This window comes from Danio aesculapii, chromosome 15 (genome assembly GCF_903798145.1).
Source record: "Danio aesculapii chromosome 15, fDanAes4.1, whole genome shotgun sequence".
Lineage (NCBI taxonomy): Eukaryota > Metazoa > Chordata > Actinopteri > Cypriniformes > Danionidae > Danio > Danio aesculapii.
In genome coordinates, this window is record NC_079449.1 from 25,728,142 (window position 1) to 25,744,233 (window position 16,092).

Here is a 16,092-nt window from a genome sequence, read left to right on the forward strand (position 1 = left end):
AATCACTGTTTCAGCACAACCCCCCCCCCCCCCCCCCCCCCCCCCCCAGCAGGCCTAAAAAATGGCTAAGCAGCTTACCTTTCCAGCGGTGAACCAGTTGAGTTATTTACCGCCTCTCTCAAAGCACACACACAAAACACACGTGCATTGCACCTGCATAGATACACTCTCATACTTATGCACTTTTACAGCTTGAAAGCAGCAATTGGTCACCATTTGAAGGCATAATAAACTTAAGAGGGTCAACGAAACCACAGAGTCAATCACCATTCTCTATTGCACATTAGGTCACGTCTGGATGCACTTTCAGAAGCGAGAGGTGACAGTGATGGCTGTCTGAGATGTTATCTGGCATAAACCGAGCTGGGCAAAATGTACTATCCAAAGCAGAATCCATAAATTCCTTTTTTTTCTTGTTGTCCGGTTATGAACGATCGTGTGTACTTAGAGATTGAGAGGGAAGGGGAGGTGGCAGCATTGATTTTTCTTTACATCCTCATAGTTTATTATATCGGAGGCCCCGCAACTTCAATTATTCAATACACACGAGGAAAAAGTCATGGAGGAAATTCAAACTCTGAAACTTACAGCTTATCATTTTTATAGCAAGACAGAGGGGATCGTTAAAAAAACATCCAGATATATATAAAAGTCTTTTCTAACATGCAGAAGTCATAGCATGGGGGAAGAGCACGAAAATGTCAAAAGGCAGAAAGGGATTGTTAGCTCCATGGGTCAATACAGGTGGCTAAACACTAACCCACAGCTCTATCAAAACACAGTTTATTTGTCAGATTTCTCAACTTAAATTTGTGATGCAACAGAAGATGATTGACTTTGATAATGTGAATTAAATGCAAGATAGGGACTTGGTCTTACTCACTATTTGTTGATTGGATAGAAGCATGTGAATTTGAACTTGCAATCCATAGTAAGGAGTTTAAGTTAACAGATGGTTTGGATAATTCAGACATGCATTACCCTAAAGAAGTCTGTTTTTTTTTTACTGGAAGATCAGTTATGTCATCTTATTTCAATAATACCCAAGGCTAAAAAAAGTTTAACATTAGTGAATTGCTTATGAGAAGCTCAGCTAGATGCATGTACAATATCTCCAGTGAATGCTTGTGCTGCACTATTATGATCTGTGTTATGCTCACACATAATTAAAGCAAAAAGTGAGATATTAAAGAAGAAATTATCACAGCAAACATTTTATTGTAGATGCCCAACTACTCCTTTACTTTTTTCTGTCCATTAATTCTCATAGGTATGTGCTTACAAGTTTCCTACAAATGTTCAAGTTAATTCTTATATACTACCACCCACAATATAGGATAGTGCTACATTTGTATCATATAAAAAGTTGCGTTTATCTTATTTTCCATTTGTTTTACATGACTGAAATGTTGACCAGTCATTTTTCAGGGTAGCTTAATCTAGGGCTGGGCGATTTGGCCTAAAATCAAAATCTCGATTAACTGAACATTTTACCTCGATTATGATTAATAAATGATTATATATATATATATATATATATATATATATATATATATATATATATATATATATATATATATATATATATATATATATACATACATACATACATACATACATAGAAGAATCTCAGAAAATATGAGATTTTTGAATGGAGAGTGCATTGCTTGATTTTAAAATAATTAAAGAAAACACACACACAATCAACTATCTGTGATCATTTATTGAATATCAGTGTTGAACAACTGAAATTAAAACTTGCATTGCCTAAAACAAACAGTCACTTTCTTATATAAAGTGAAAATAGCTTGCACTTTTGGAAACAAAATAAATTATTTTCAGTAGAAAATAAGCAGTATCTCTTCTAAATAAAATAACTCTAATACAACCAGTAAATAATAGTTTAAGCAGGGCATTTCTTGCATTTTCTGTAAACAAATATTTTAATGTAAATAGTAATTTTAATGTAATGGAAAATATGTCATCTCAGGGCATCTCTGGCACAGCTTACAATCATTGTCAATTTAGATCAAAGTAAGGCTCAAGAATGGGTTTATCGTCCTACCTGACCAGAGATCAAATGTGGCTGCAGAAGTATAAACCAGCCTCAGACTTTTAAGGCAAAACAAAACAAAAGTTTCCATCTGTAGCTTCTCCACAGGACTCCACACTTGTAAACACTTGCTACAACAAAGGGCTCTCTCCACGCGTGTCAACACTACCAAACCGACCAATCAAAGAGCTTGCGCTAGTTGTCGTCGCAACATGCAGGTACATATTTGAAAGAAAATCAGCCTAAATAGAGCGGGGTCACATGAATCCATACATGGTAGGGAAAATAATAGAAAAAAAAAAATCGACCTGGGAAAATTAGATTGATTATAGGTTCTGAATGTTGATTTAGATTATTTTTCGATTAATCGCCCAGCCCTAGCTTAATCTCTATAAAATGTTCAGTAAACATGTAAGAAACACATTTTAAGCAAGCTGGGGGCAAGCTGGTGTCCTCAACACCAGAAGCTCTGGAAATGCTGGCTGCTTTGAATGGGCAAAAACTGTCCACTATGCCATGTGACTGACAGTTAGGTCTCACTTTTGTCCATCATGTTTAAGGGTCTGACATCAGTTTGCAACCCCTACACCATTCATTAGCGAAAATCTCAAAAAGTTTACTACAACCATATCAATCTCATAAAGCTGTGGTCACAAACCTTCTTAAGCCCCAAATCTCTAGCATCTCAAACCTTGCTGAAAAGCATTTTAGAATGAAAACAATCCTCGTCCACACTGGTGTTTCACCTACAGTTTCTGAAATATCTCTGTCCACACTACACCACTGAAAGCACACATCATGAGACAACACACACACTCTGGCATGTGCTGCAGCATATGCGGATGTATGAGCTCCAGGCAGTCAGCGGGTGCTTTGAGCACAAAACTCCAGCGCATGATCATCAAGGATATACCACTGGATGACATATTACTATAGTTGTTAAACGTGTTATTTAATTTATCTTGTCTCTATCTAACGACTCTTCGGTCTTTTGAATCTATTACTTGTTCTCAGGTAACGTGTTTTGGCTGAGCGCAAAGATAAATTAATATATTATGTAACCACGTACACTGATTCTGCACATTTGACTGATTGCTTACCTTTATTGCCTATAACGTATACATTTATTGTACATTATACTTTTATAATGGCCATTATTGATTATTAAAACTTATATTCAGCAAAAGAGACAGGGTATGTTTAGTATTTTAATGAAAATGAAAGGCAGTTATGTTATAGGCTCTGTTTTGTTTTAAATGTGCATGCAGTGAAGATGACGGTCCTATAAATATGTAGCTACACGATGCCTCAACATTTTTGTTGTCTGTTGTTAATTTAAAACTGAAAATAGGCAGTTCCTTATAACATGTTTTCATTTTATTGTTAAGTGAAACAAAGTAGCCAGGGTGATGTGAATGAGGTATAAAGTACACTGTTCCCTTTGAAGATTTCCTCGAGAGTTTGAAGTCTGGACTTACAAAGAAAGGACGCAAGACTAAACTTTATGCACTTAATATTGAGAAAAAGCCCCAATCAGATGCGATTGTCTGCAGTCAGGCTGTTTTCAGATGTCTCAATTTTCCTCCATCCGCACTGACACAGGGCAGCAGCATTTTAAAATGAACACAGGCTCTTCAGCATTTTCAAAACGCTCCGTTTTCGGTGCACAAAAACTCCGGGGTGGTGTGGACGGAAGGCGTATCCCTAGCAAAACATATGCGTTTTAAAACCAAAATGTATTAGTAAAAACAGGGCTTAAGACCTTTAATTTAGCCACTTTAACTATGTAAAATGCATTAGATTAAACTACTTAAAAATGTAAAATTTATGAAACCAAGAAAATCTGTGACAATGACACTTGGAGGGGTGAAAATACTTGGCGTAATGTCTTAGAACGAGACTATCAACAAGTACACTCATCGGCGCCAGTGGTGTAGTGGTTAGTGCATTGACACATGCACTCCGGTGCTCACAACGACCTGAGTTCAATTCCGCCCTCGCGGTCCTATGCCGATCCTTCCCCTCTCTCTACTTCCCATGCTTTCCTGTCAATACTCTCTACTGTCCTATCAAATAAAGGTCACTTTAATGGTGATTTTCAAAAGGTCCTAAAAGTTCACAATGGCTATGTTCACACTGCAGGCAAACGTGGCCCGAATCTGATTTTTCCCCCCTCATGATGACAGTGTGAACAGCCCAAACCACATGGAATCTGATTTTTTTAGGTCAGATCTGTGCCACTTTCATTTGTAGTCTTAAATCAGACACAGATCTGATGTCTTGCAATGCGACCGCAGTGTGAACAGTTATGTCGGCTTTCATGTGACTTTTACATAATCTTCCAGCGACATGCGTCATCATTCTGTGCTGCAGACATCCTCTATTCCTCAGCAGCGTAGTAGAATGACACACAGGGCGATTACTTTACCACAGAAAGTTGGTTGTTCATGTTGAAAAAGATTTTGAAGGAAAAACTGGTGCTTGTTAATTAATCTGGTTAACGATTGAGGCACGGGAAGCTGAAGAGCATTTATCGCGAAGCTGAAGAGCATCGTGGGAGTTGCGGATACGAGATCCGTGTGCAAAGGAGGGGGAACTTTCTCTCCGAGAGAAAAAAAGGCAGGTGCTCGAGCACCCAAACCCTCCTTCTGCACGTATCTGCCGTTTATAACGAAGTAAAATGAAATAACTCTGCAAACGGAGATAAAGCAACTGCTCATTAACCCTGATGAGTTCACTACACCGGTGGTCAGAGCGCCATGCGCCGCGCTTGTCATAAATCACAAATAATCTGTGTTTTCAATTACAAGAGACTTATTTTAGGTCTCAAATGCCGAAAAACACATTAGTAGTAGCAGAACAACCCTTTACAGTTCATGAAATACACCATGGTTGTCTGTGAAAAGAGTAATAATCATAAGCATGATCTGACAAGGTGTTACTTCATACAGTATACACATTGTGTGCATAGTTTGACATTTTGTGCTGTCCGTATCAGTACTTTTGCGCATGCGGGTCAGTTTAGGAACAGGATCTGTTCACACTGCAAATCTGCTATTGGCCACATTTATAAGAGCAGTGTGAGCAGCCATGCAAGAAAATCTGATCTGAGAAAAAATCTGATTTGAGCACTAAACCTCGCAGTGTGAACGTAGCCAATGTCACCTAAAAGGTACATAGTGGTGTCTAAAGAGTACAAAAATGCACCATTTAAAAAGGTACAACCCTAGTGACAGCTGATGTACCTTCTGTTCTGCGTGAGTGTATCCAAACAGCACCGCATTTCTGTTTGCCTGACACTGGGATGCTATTTTGGCCTTCATTGTGCAAGTCAAGACAGTGACATTGGGACAGGAGGGGCAGGCGTGTTAAATATCATCTCCAGCAGAGCAGTCAGCAGCACATCAACGTGCCGGGAAAGAAAAGAGGTTAATGCCACCCGCGCTATTTACACAAGACTTCGACAGAGCCGCTTTGGTAAAAACAGAAGCCACACCTTTTAATTAATCGTCAACTAAACAAGACAGTGATGAGCCGCCTTTACTGTGGAGGTGCTTCTCTAGGTGTAGGAGGTGAGGAGACGAGGGAGAAGTGGAGGAGAGCAGGGCAGCTTAATTACCCAACCATACCCTGGTAAGTCTGTTCACCGCTTGAATGACAAAGGAGATGACAGAAACAGAAGCTAATAATTGATCTACCGAAGCAGAAGCTTGTTTGGTGTGGATGAGAGCACGCCGCCTCATCTGATCCCCGAGCCGCTTGAATCAGAGGGATTGTTTCTGCAATATGCCACCGAATAAGCAGATCAATGCTCTTTCACCGAGCACAAACATCTCACAAGCACAGTGAATTAACAGCTTCACACTTCTACACACAACACACGCGCAAAACCACACGCTAAATCAGCTGGAACTAAATTTACATTTTGTACTGCTCAATATGGTGCCAGATAGATTAGACGGCATTCTCATCTTCATTGAAAGCCCAGACCTACATTAAATGGGCTGCTTTACTTTATATTTATTTATTATTTATTTTCTGCTTTATCTTTCCTTCCGCCTTGCTTCTTCTCTTTCATAATGAAGTCAGTTTAAACAGCTATATTCATTTCCTTAATGAGGGGAAGGTCCTTTAATGCTTTTCTCCAGTGAGACAGAGACTGCGTGGGCGCTAATAAACACAACTCACAAAAACAACATCTCTTAACCGGAGTATCTGAGCCCTGTGCTAATTTTTTGTTAGCATTTAATTATACTTCAGCATTATGACTGACATTATTAGCGCTCTCTCTGGGAGGATGTAATTGAAAGTAATTTTAAAGTCTGAAGTGCTCTCGTGAAAATAAAACATACAGTGCGATGTTTTGGACATTAATGTCAGGTACAACCTCAATTGCCTTAAGAACCACAGAACTGCTTTAACGCACCAAGGACTTTTCAAATAATTCACTTAAAATGCTGCAATACCTCTCTTAAACTGCTGCTTCTACTGTTTTCTGAATGGGGTAATAAGTAATTTTGGGAAAGCAACAAAACTAAAGCTGATGGGAATGGCTTCTTTGATGTTAAATACAGTTTTTTTATGATAATTCTGTCATCCTTTACTTACTGTAATGTTGTTCCAAACTTGTACAACTTTTTTTGAATTATTGTTATTTTTTGTAAACAAAACTTGAGCAAGCCTAAAAAAGGTCACTTGGTGGTAGTAAAAAATTCTAAATATATATATTATAAATATAACTACCTTGACCTGACCGCATATAATAACTTAAAGTGATCCATTTAGAAATACTAAACTCATCCCAAATACTGCAGAAGGCCTACTGGAACCCGCATGGACTCAAGATTCTCATAGAAATCAGTCAAGTTTGGTGAAGGAAAAATCATGGTTTGGGGTTACATTCAGTATGGTGGTGTGCGAGAGATCTGCGGAGTGGATGACAACATCAACAGCCTGAGGTATTAAGACATTTGTGCTGCCCATTACATTAAAAACCACAGGAGAGGGCAAATTCTTCAGCAGGATAGCGCTCCTTCTCATACTTCAGCCTCCACATCAAAGTTCCTGAAAGCAAAGAAGGTCAAGGTGCTCCAGGATTGGCCAGCCCAGTCACCATACATGAATGTTATTGAGCATGTTTAGGGTAGCATGAAGGAGGAGGCATTAAAAATGAATCCAAAGAATCTTGATGAACTCTTAGAGTCCTGCAAGAACACTTTCTTTGCCATACCAGATGACTTTATTAATAAGTTATTTGAGTCATTGCAGAGATGTATGGACGCAGTTATCCAAGATCATGGGAGTCACACAATATTCATTCCTTTTCCACTGCACAATGACTATATTCTATACTGTACATTATTTGTGTTAAGTAACAAGACTTTTGTCTAAGCAAAGTCAGATCTCAAACCACACTGTCTTAATTAAATAAATACTTTGGTAAAATAATCATAATCTAGAGGCCTTTGCCTTTCATATAAGCCATTTCAGATGCCAAATGATCACCTAGAAGTCAAGTTATTATTTGCTGTTCCTAAAACTTGAATAAGCGACAAAACTTTTGTCAGGTGGTGTATATTAAAGCTTATCATGAGCTATTATCATATTTAGTTTCAATGTTTACGTTTTATATAATTATTGTAACGGGCAGCATGGTGGCACAGGGGGTATAGCGCTCTTGCCTCACAGCAAGAAGGTCGCTGGATCGAGTCTCGGCTGGGTCAGTTGGCATGTTCTCCCCGTGTTTGCGTGTGTTTCGGTTTCCCCAACAAATCCAAAGACATGCGCTATAGGTGAATTGGGTAAGCTAAAATTGTCCGTAGTGTATGTGTGTGAATGAGAGTGTATGGGTGTTTCCCAGGGATGGGTTGCAGCTGGAAGGGCATGCTCTGCGTAAAACATAAGCTGGCGGTTCATTCCACAGTAGCGACCTCTGACTAATAAAGGGACTAAGCCGAAAAGTATGTTGAAAGTAGAATTTGTTGACATTCAACAACAGCTATAACTGTTTATGCATTCACCAGTATATTGGCATTCAGCACCAGAATAACTGTATGTTTTTGAATAATAATAATTAGTAAAAAATGCCTGCATTAAAATTCAAATTCAGTATTTAAATTCAGTCAGGAGCATGCAGTAAGTCAGCTACATTATGCATGACTAAAAAAAGTATTAATTCATATAATATAAAAATATAATATAAAAGCTTGCGGGATTGAGGGTTGAAAATAAAAATAATTCATATAAATATGAAAAAGGAATTTTAAAATATAAATGTTAGCATACTATAAAATGCCCACTAAATGCAATACAATGGCTAATACAACCCTAACTAGTCATTTACAAATAGAGTTCTAAGTCATTAACAGGAATCTAATTCCTGCTCCCTAAACTAAAGTGTTACCAGAGTCTTTGTTTATAGAGTGACCTCCATGAGTCAGACTTCCTCAAGTGTTACAACACCGCAAACCGTTAATTTTTCTACTAGCCTTTGTTTACGGCGTCAACATAAAACAAGCGCCGTCCACATGCTCATCCTCCTTTTCCAGTGTGTTAATTCTGGGAGTTACAGTCCGCCTTAAGGCAGCAAATCTGGTGTGAAACCCCATCACTTTAATTAACAGCGATTACAAATTACACCGTTCAGCATGAGGGCGAATGGGAGATGCAGGCCAGAGATAACGGTGTGCTTTATGGCTTAGAAGCAGCGAGACATTTACTCACCTATTCTGAATGAGAGCGGGCCACTGGTGGCGTTTCTCACCCACATGGCTAAGAAGAGCAGAGGCGCCCAGGCTGCGAGCATCTTCTTTGACTCCTCATGGGTCCAGCCCTGGGGGTCCCCCTTCACACAGCCACCTGAAACACAATAAGCAACACAGACACTTCAATATGACAAATGCAAAACTCCTATAACTTTCCTATTGCCCTATTTGTGGTGGAATATCAAACACATTGAGTTAGATATTTTAAAACAGTTTATCAAATGAATATTGCGAATGTGTAAACACCAAAATGCTGATTTTACTTGCCAAAAACTGTTTTTGTAAGATCCAGAAAATGTCTTCATATATTGTCTTATTTTTTGTTTTTGTTTTTAACACATTTTGCATACTGTATGTTGTTCTATTTACACATACACACTTGTACTGGTTTTGTTGGTTTATAAAAAAAAAAAAAATTGTATAATGACATGACTTGCAGGGTATTAGGAATTAGGGTATGACCTAGGTTAGGCCTGCACAATATATCGTTTCGCAGCGTAATCATTCGCAATAGTCACATCACGAGTGAATGCAATGTTGAGTCTGGATTATCATTTAACATTTTGCATATGTTTGAGGCCTGTTACTGTGTGAGGGTTTTCAAGGCATAAGAAAATGTACCGTTTTATGCAATTGTTTATAAAACAAAGACTATTATTTTACATTTGATTATTTAATTACAGTATACCTGAATACATTTCGACTCTTCGGAAAATAATGAAAAGCTGTTTATTTAATTAGCTTATTTTTCTTTATTGAATTAATCTATGCTTATAGATATGTTTATGTTTATTATATTTTATGCACTCCCCTACAGAATATTCTCAATCAATTTAAAATGATAGATTATTTACAAACATTCATTCAACTCATCTTGTGAAATTGTTCTCATTTTACAACATATATCGCAGAATAAAAAATTTGCAATGCGTAATTTTTTAAGATGATTTTAAGATTTGCAGTCCTAACTTAGGTATTACAATATTGGGGTGGTTTATGAGTGCACTCAGAATTTAAACCTGTTAAAAATTTAATGAAATCTTATCACTGAAAATTTGCATCAGATTTTGTGGTTTAAGAGGTAGGGGTAGGCTAAGGCGATAAAATAAGCATTTTGGAGTTTTAAATACATTAAGTCAATGGAGAGTCCTCATAACCCCTCAAAAAAGTACATGTGTGTGTCTGTCTATTAATTGCACTAAATATATATGCTATGTATACATTGCCTACATACTGTATACATTGTAACTGTTAAAAAATATACTTAACAGGGTCTGTTTCCATTCAAAATTTGTCACAGGTTTACACTGATGGTTGGGTTTAGGATTAGGGTTTGGGTAAGGTGATATAATAAGTGATATTTAGCCATCGTTTACACTACTATGTTTTAGTCTTAAAACGCATAAGTTTTGCTACTGTTCCGCCTTCCGTCCGCACTAACCCAAAGTTTTCAAGCCCTGAAAATGGAGTTTTTGAAAATGCTTGATATGGGGAAAACAGAGACATCTGAAAATGGAGGTATGGCTGACTAGGGCTTTTTCCTCAACATTTAGTAGCCTACACAAAGTTCAGTCTCGCATCCTTTCCTTATACGTTCAGACTTCGCAAGTTTGATATGAAAAACAAACTCCCGAGGACACGTCGGGTAAATCTTCAAAGTGAACAATGTACATTATATCGTCATTCACATCACCCTGGCTACGTTGTTTCACTATCTTTACAATAAAATTAAAACATGATATAAGGACCTGCCTATTTTCATTTTGATATTAACTTAACAGACACTAAAAATGTTGAGGTGTCGTGTATCTATATAATTATATGACCGTCATTTTCACTGCAAGCAAAACAGAGTCTATAACATAACTGCCTCTTTTCATTTTCATATCAGTTTTAATAATCAATAATGGCCATTATAAAAGTATAACGTAAAATAAGTTTATACAATACAGCAATAAGTCAGATTATTATGCTAAGCCAAAACACGTAATAGATTCAAAATACCAAAGAGTCATTAGATAAACACAAAATGAATTAAATATGAAGTTTAACTACTTTAGTGAGATTACATCCAGCGCTAGATCCTTGAACTGTCCGACATGTGCTGCTCTCACCTGGGGAGGTACGCTAACATCGAGTACTTATAAGACACACACACACAAAAAAAAAAAACACTCATAGGGAACTTAATTTCACTTATTTCTGCAGCAAACTTTCTAAACCTTTCCTACCATTATTCGTTTGGGGTGAGTAAATGAATCTTAAGTTCTGAGCAGGTATTTGTTGGGAAAAGTAATTAAAGTATTTCTGTAATTGAAAAATGCTGTGTACTTTACAGGTATGTTGCCTTTTTTATGTTCAAGGCCATAAAATTGATCAATTCTGCACTATGCACAAACGTTGTATGCAAGAGAAAATCCTGAAGTGCGTATTACACCAGTGCAATGGAGGAAAGAAACCACTTGATGTATTATTTTAGCAACTGCTCTTCAGAGCTAGCAATCTGCACAATTTAAACCAGACAGAGATGAAGTGGTTTGAGGAACAGAGTTTATTTGAATGAATTAAACAGTGAGAGATTGTGTGTGCATGTGCATGAAACTGTGGAAAACCATACATTGTTGTATCTTTTAAGTATGCTGTCAGAGTCCGGTGGGATTTCTAAAGAGTATAGAACAACGATTAACCCACTGGGGTTTGGGGATGTTTTGGGGACTGGAGAAGTTCTGAAATGCCCTGACATCTGTGCTTCTTTCAGATGCTTATAAACATATGGCTAATATGTATGATAGTAGTTAACACTGCTGTCTAATACTACTGTAAATAGCACACACTGAGCGACAATAATTCATTAGCAACATTTATATAGAAGATTGTGCTTTTGAGAAAGAAATATACAGTATATGCGTGGCTAGTGAAATCAATGAAATAACTGACAAGAACTTTATATCCTGTTTGTGATGGTCAGAGCTCTTTCTGTGGGCCACAATAAATCCATAAATGTATGGAAAGCAGGCTGATATTCAAAAGACACTAGTATTTAATGTGTGATGTAGTTATTTATTGGTGTCAAAAAAGGTGTGAAATACTTGCTACTCTTTCTGTTTCCTAAAAAATAAATATAATTGTTGTTTCAAACTTCCAGCTGCTTATATTATGTCAATAGTAGAAAAATGGATCTCTATGTATAATTGCTGCAATGATTCATGTCACCACCAACATATGTTTCATATCAGCGGCATTATCTAAATATAATTGAAGAGATGAAGAGATGAAAAAGACTGGGGCTTGTTATCATATTCACAAAAGTGCAGTAAATAGGCTATCACTAAATAGCCTAGAACCTCAATACATTACAGATATGCTCACTGAATACAAACCTAAGAGATGCAGTGTTTCCCCTAGGTTTACAGTGTTGGGGGGTTGAGGGGGGATTGGGGGTGTGGCATGGAGCGGCTGTTCAGACTGACACCGACACAAGGAGTCATGGTGGTAATTTGTTTCTTTTAATGACAGCAGTAAAAAACTGAACAATTATTTGAACTGTACAACTATACAAGTTAAAAATTAACATTTAATTTTATATCCACAAAGTGTGCAGCTTTTGTCACTGCAGTGTATCTTAATGGGCTTCTGGAAGAACATTTCAAGTACACTACTAGTACATTGATATTAGTATACTTACTAAATAAAGTATACTTTTATACCTGACCTTTGCTTAAGTATACTACTTTTTCCTAAGGGTGTATTTACTGACTTGCTAAGATCAGTCTTGTTCAGCCAGGGGGAGTATTGCTGCTCTGACAGCCAAGTTGGGTCAAAGCTAGAGATGCTCCGATCAGGATTTTTGCAGCCGATACAGTGTACTGATTCCTTGTGATGGTGATCAGCTGATACTGAGTACCGATTGTAATGCTTCAAGCTTTATAATGCATTGATCACATTTTCCCTCTAAGTGTGAACCTTAAGAGAAGGTCTTGCCTTACCTAAGAGAATAAATCAAAGTTGCTGCATATAATACCTTAAACACATCTCTTATAACCATTTTGGTGTGAATGTGTCATGGCCAGAAGAAGCTTTACAGAAAAATTATTCATCCATTCATTTTACTCTGGCTTAGTCCCTTATTTATCAGGGGTCGCCACAGTGGAATGAACTGCCACAGAAAATAATATAACACAGATATGAACACTGTTATGAAAAATTACAATGCAATTTGGAAACATTGCAAATGATGAAAGAATTCAACATGTCTCAATCAAGAACAAGTTTGGAGTGCACAATTGATGCATAAGAAGGTAAAATGCACACCTATTTACCTATAAAGAAGATAGACTTATAAACTACTGTTTATAGCAATGAGTGTATTACAAGAATGTATATTATTAAATATTCATGTTAAAGTAATACATTAAGTTTTATTTATCTAATAATTCCAGCCAGCTTTTAGTAATATTTTGCAATATTGTCAAAAACACAGAACTTTCAGTTGTTATTTGTAAAAGGCCTAAAAACACGCAAGACTATTCAAATATTTTGCTTGTCTCTACTTATTGACAACAGATCTCTCAATGAGAGAGAGAGGGATTTGCACTCGCGATATGTTTACTGCTCTATTCATTTAACTGAAAAATTGTAATACTTAGACCAGGGATGTCAAACTCAATTCCTGGAGGGAACTAAAATCCTGGCTATGCCTTTGCTTTGAAGATGCAGAGGGAAAAGTGGAAGATAAAAAGTTGGTCTTGATGCACATTTATTTTATTGAAATGCTTACTGTGCCAGCTCTTAGTCCTTTCAATTTATTTGCTCTTGTTTCTGCAGAGCATTTAAAGAAAAGGGAAGTTAAGAAAAAAAACTACATCAAGCAGCAAGACAGAGAGTTCAAGAAAGGGTTCGTGTCAGGAAACACATGCCTAATTCATTTATTGAAGCTGGATGCAATGACAATTAGAAAGTGCACGCACATCCAAATCATTTTGCTCAAATGCAATTACAGCAAATCAACTTCAGTGGTTTTGCATGGCCTGTGAACAGCACCTTCAGCAGCGGAATACAGAGTAGAAACTGCAGTTGTACTGACACTTGTAATTTTATTTTATTGCCGCATGGTTAATAAATGTCTATAATCTTGTGCTGTGCAAACAGCTTTTTCATCCTCTAAAAATGTTAGCAGCAAAATAATGAGCCAAATCGAAAAATCTGAAGGGCGAATGGATATAATTGAAATGGATAATTCGCTACCAAAATAAACATTAGATCATCATTCACTCTCTCATGTTTCGTTCCAAACCTGTCTGAGTGTCTTTATTTTGCAGAACATAAAATAAAGAGAAAAGTGAGAACAATATTGCCAAAAATTGCACTGTACATTGTACTGTACGAGTCAAAATGATTGATTTTTCTTTTGTGCCAAAAATCATTAAAATATTAGGTAAAGATCATATTCTATAAAGACTTATTTCCTATTGTAAATACATGAGATATTTATTTTTTATTAATCATACTGTGCATTGATAAAGACTTCAGTTAGACTTCAGTAGCCTTAAAGGTGATTTTCTAAATATTTTGATGCTTTTGCACCTTCAATAGAACCTTTGCCAAATATTTTCCAATCATGACAAACCACTCATCAAAAGAGAGCTTCTGTATTCAGCTTTATTTTTAAAATAATGACCCTAATGAATGATTTTGTGCTCCTTCACACAATTTGAAGGATGAACCCACAATATAATTCACTGAGGGCTGTTTTGGGTATCAGTGACTTTCATTATATGGACAAAAACAATTTAAATACTCTTCAAAATATTTTCTTATTCATTCTACAGGTGAAAAAAAGTACTCATACCAACATGATTGTACAGTAATCATGGAATTTTTATTTAGGCGTATACTCCTGAATCTTTTCTCTCAGTACTCTAGTCTTTTTAAATCCTTTCTGAGATTGGTCAGATGATGGAATTTGTTTCAATTGGTCTGTTGCTTAGTTTTAGTCTGCTGCTCATCCATTATAATATTTGATATTAAGGTCTAAGCAAAGAAATTCTGAGTGGTATGATGTTACAACTTATTATCATTATGGAGTTGCTATTTGATCTGATTGCACCCAATAAAAAGTACTGTGCCCAGCAGCTGATCAGTAGCATTTGTACTGTAGATGGTGCAGTAGTATTTCATTAGTATCTTTAATAGTTCTTATGTAAATAGTCAATAATGCATTATCACAAATTTCAGTCTCACTCACTCACTCACTTCAAATCATGTCACATACACTTTAAGAAACATTTTCATAAAATATATATTATTTAATGTACTAATGTGTTCATGTCACAATCACCAGGGACCTAGCCTGTGCAGATTACTGGAAAACTACACATATGCCACTTTACTGAACTACAACCCCCATTATGCACCTCAGACACACCAGTTCCTGATTACACACACAGCTGGAAACTCATGATGGACTTATCAGATGGACCATAAAAACAGCACACACAGAGAGTCTTGTTATTGTAACAGCACGAAACATTTCCATGCCCATGTTTGATCCTTTCCTTGTTTCTGTTGTTTTGCCGTCTGTAACGACCTTATTGCCTTTGACCTTGACTACGCTTCTGGATTACCCTTATGCTCTTTTTTTGTACCTTTTGATCACTTGCCTGCCTGACGATTCTAAATAAAACTGCATATTGGATTCTCAATTACGTTATCACCCCATATCCCTTTTGGTTACAGTACACTTTAGGTATTGATATGTACCTTTAAGAAATCATTACTGAAGTGTACCTTTTAAAAGGTATCAGCCCAGTAACAGCTTTTATACCTATATTTCTAAGAGAGCATGAATGTATCTTTGCAGATCTTTGTACACAATAAAATTACCAAGCAAATGAGGAAAAACGTCAAGGAGAAAATATGAAAAATGATTTTTTTTTTTTTTATATTGTCTGCGATTATTCTTCCCTGTTTTTGAAGTGCTATTTTATAGCATAACCTTATAGCCATGATTTTTCTAGCTGTGAGATATTACTTGAGAACAGTTTATAATAACTAGATCTGTTTGTATCAAACTGTAAAATGTGGCATAGACATAAATACGTTTATCTAATTAGGTTCATCTAAGTTGGCTGTATTTTGTTTACTGCATTTATCAAATATAAAAAAGCAATAAATACAATAAGACGTCATGACCACAAACCAAAATTTTCCAAGCCTCAGTAACAACCCAGTGTATGAGGGTCAAAGTAGACATTGTTCGCAGGCAGCTAAAGACTA

At 36.6% G+C, this 16,092-nt stretch overlaps 1 protein-coding gene across 1 annotated transcript in view; it reads right to left on the reverse strand.

Annotated features, from left to right (window-relative positions):
* The window catches only part of grik4 (glutamate receptor, ionotropic, kainate 4), a 624,478-nt gene that overhangs the window by 318,468 nt on the left and 289,918 nt on the right, over window positions 1–16,092 (reverse strand). The window contains exon 3 of the mRNA XM_056473804.1: window positions 8,777–8,911. Coding sequence (XP_056329779.1) covers window positions 8,777–8,858 — 82 coding nt within the window. The 5' untranslated portion in view covers window positions 8,859–8,911. The remainder of the gene's footprint in view (window positions 1–8,776; window positions 8,912–16,092) is intronic.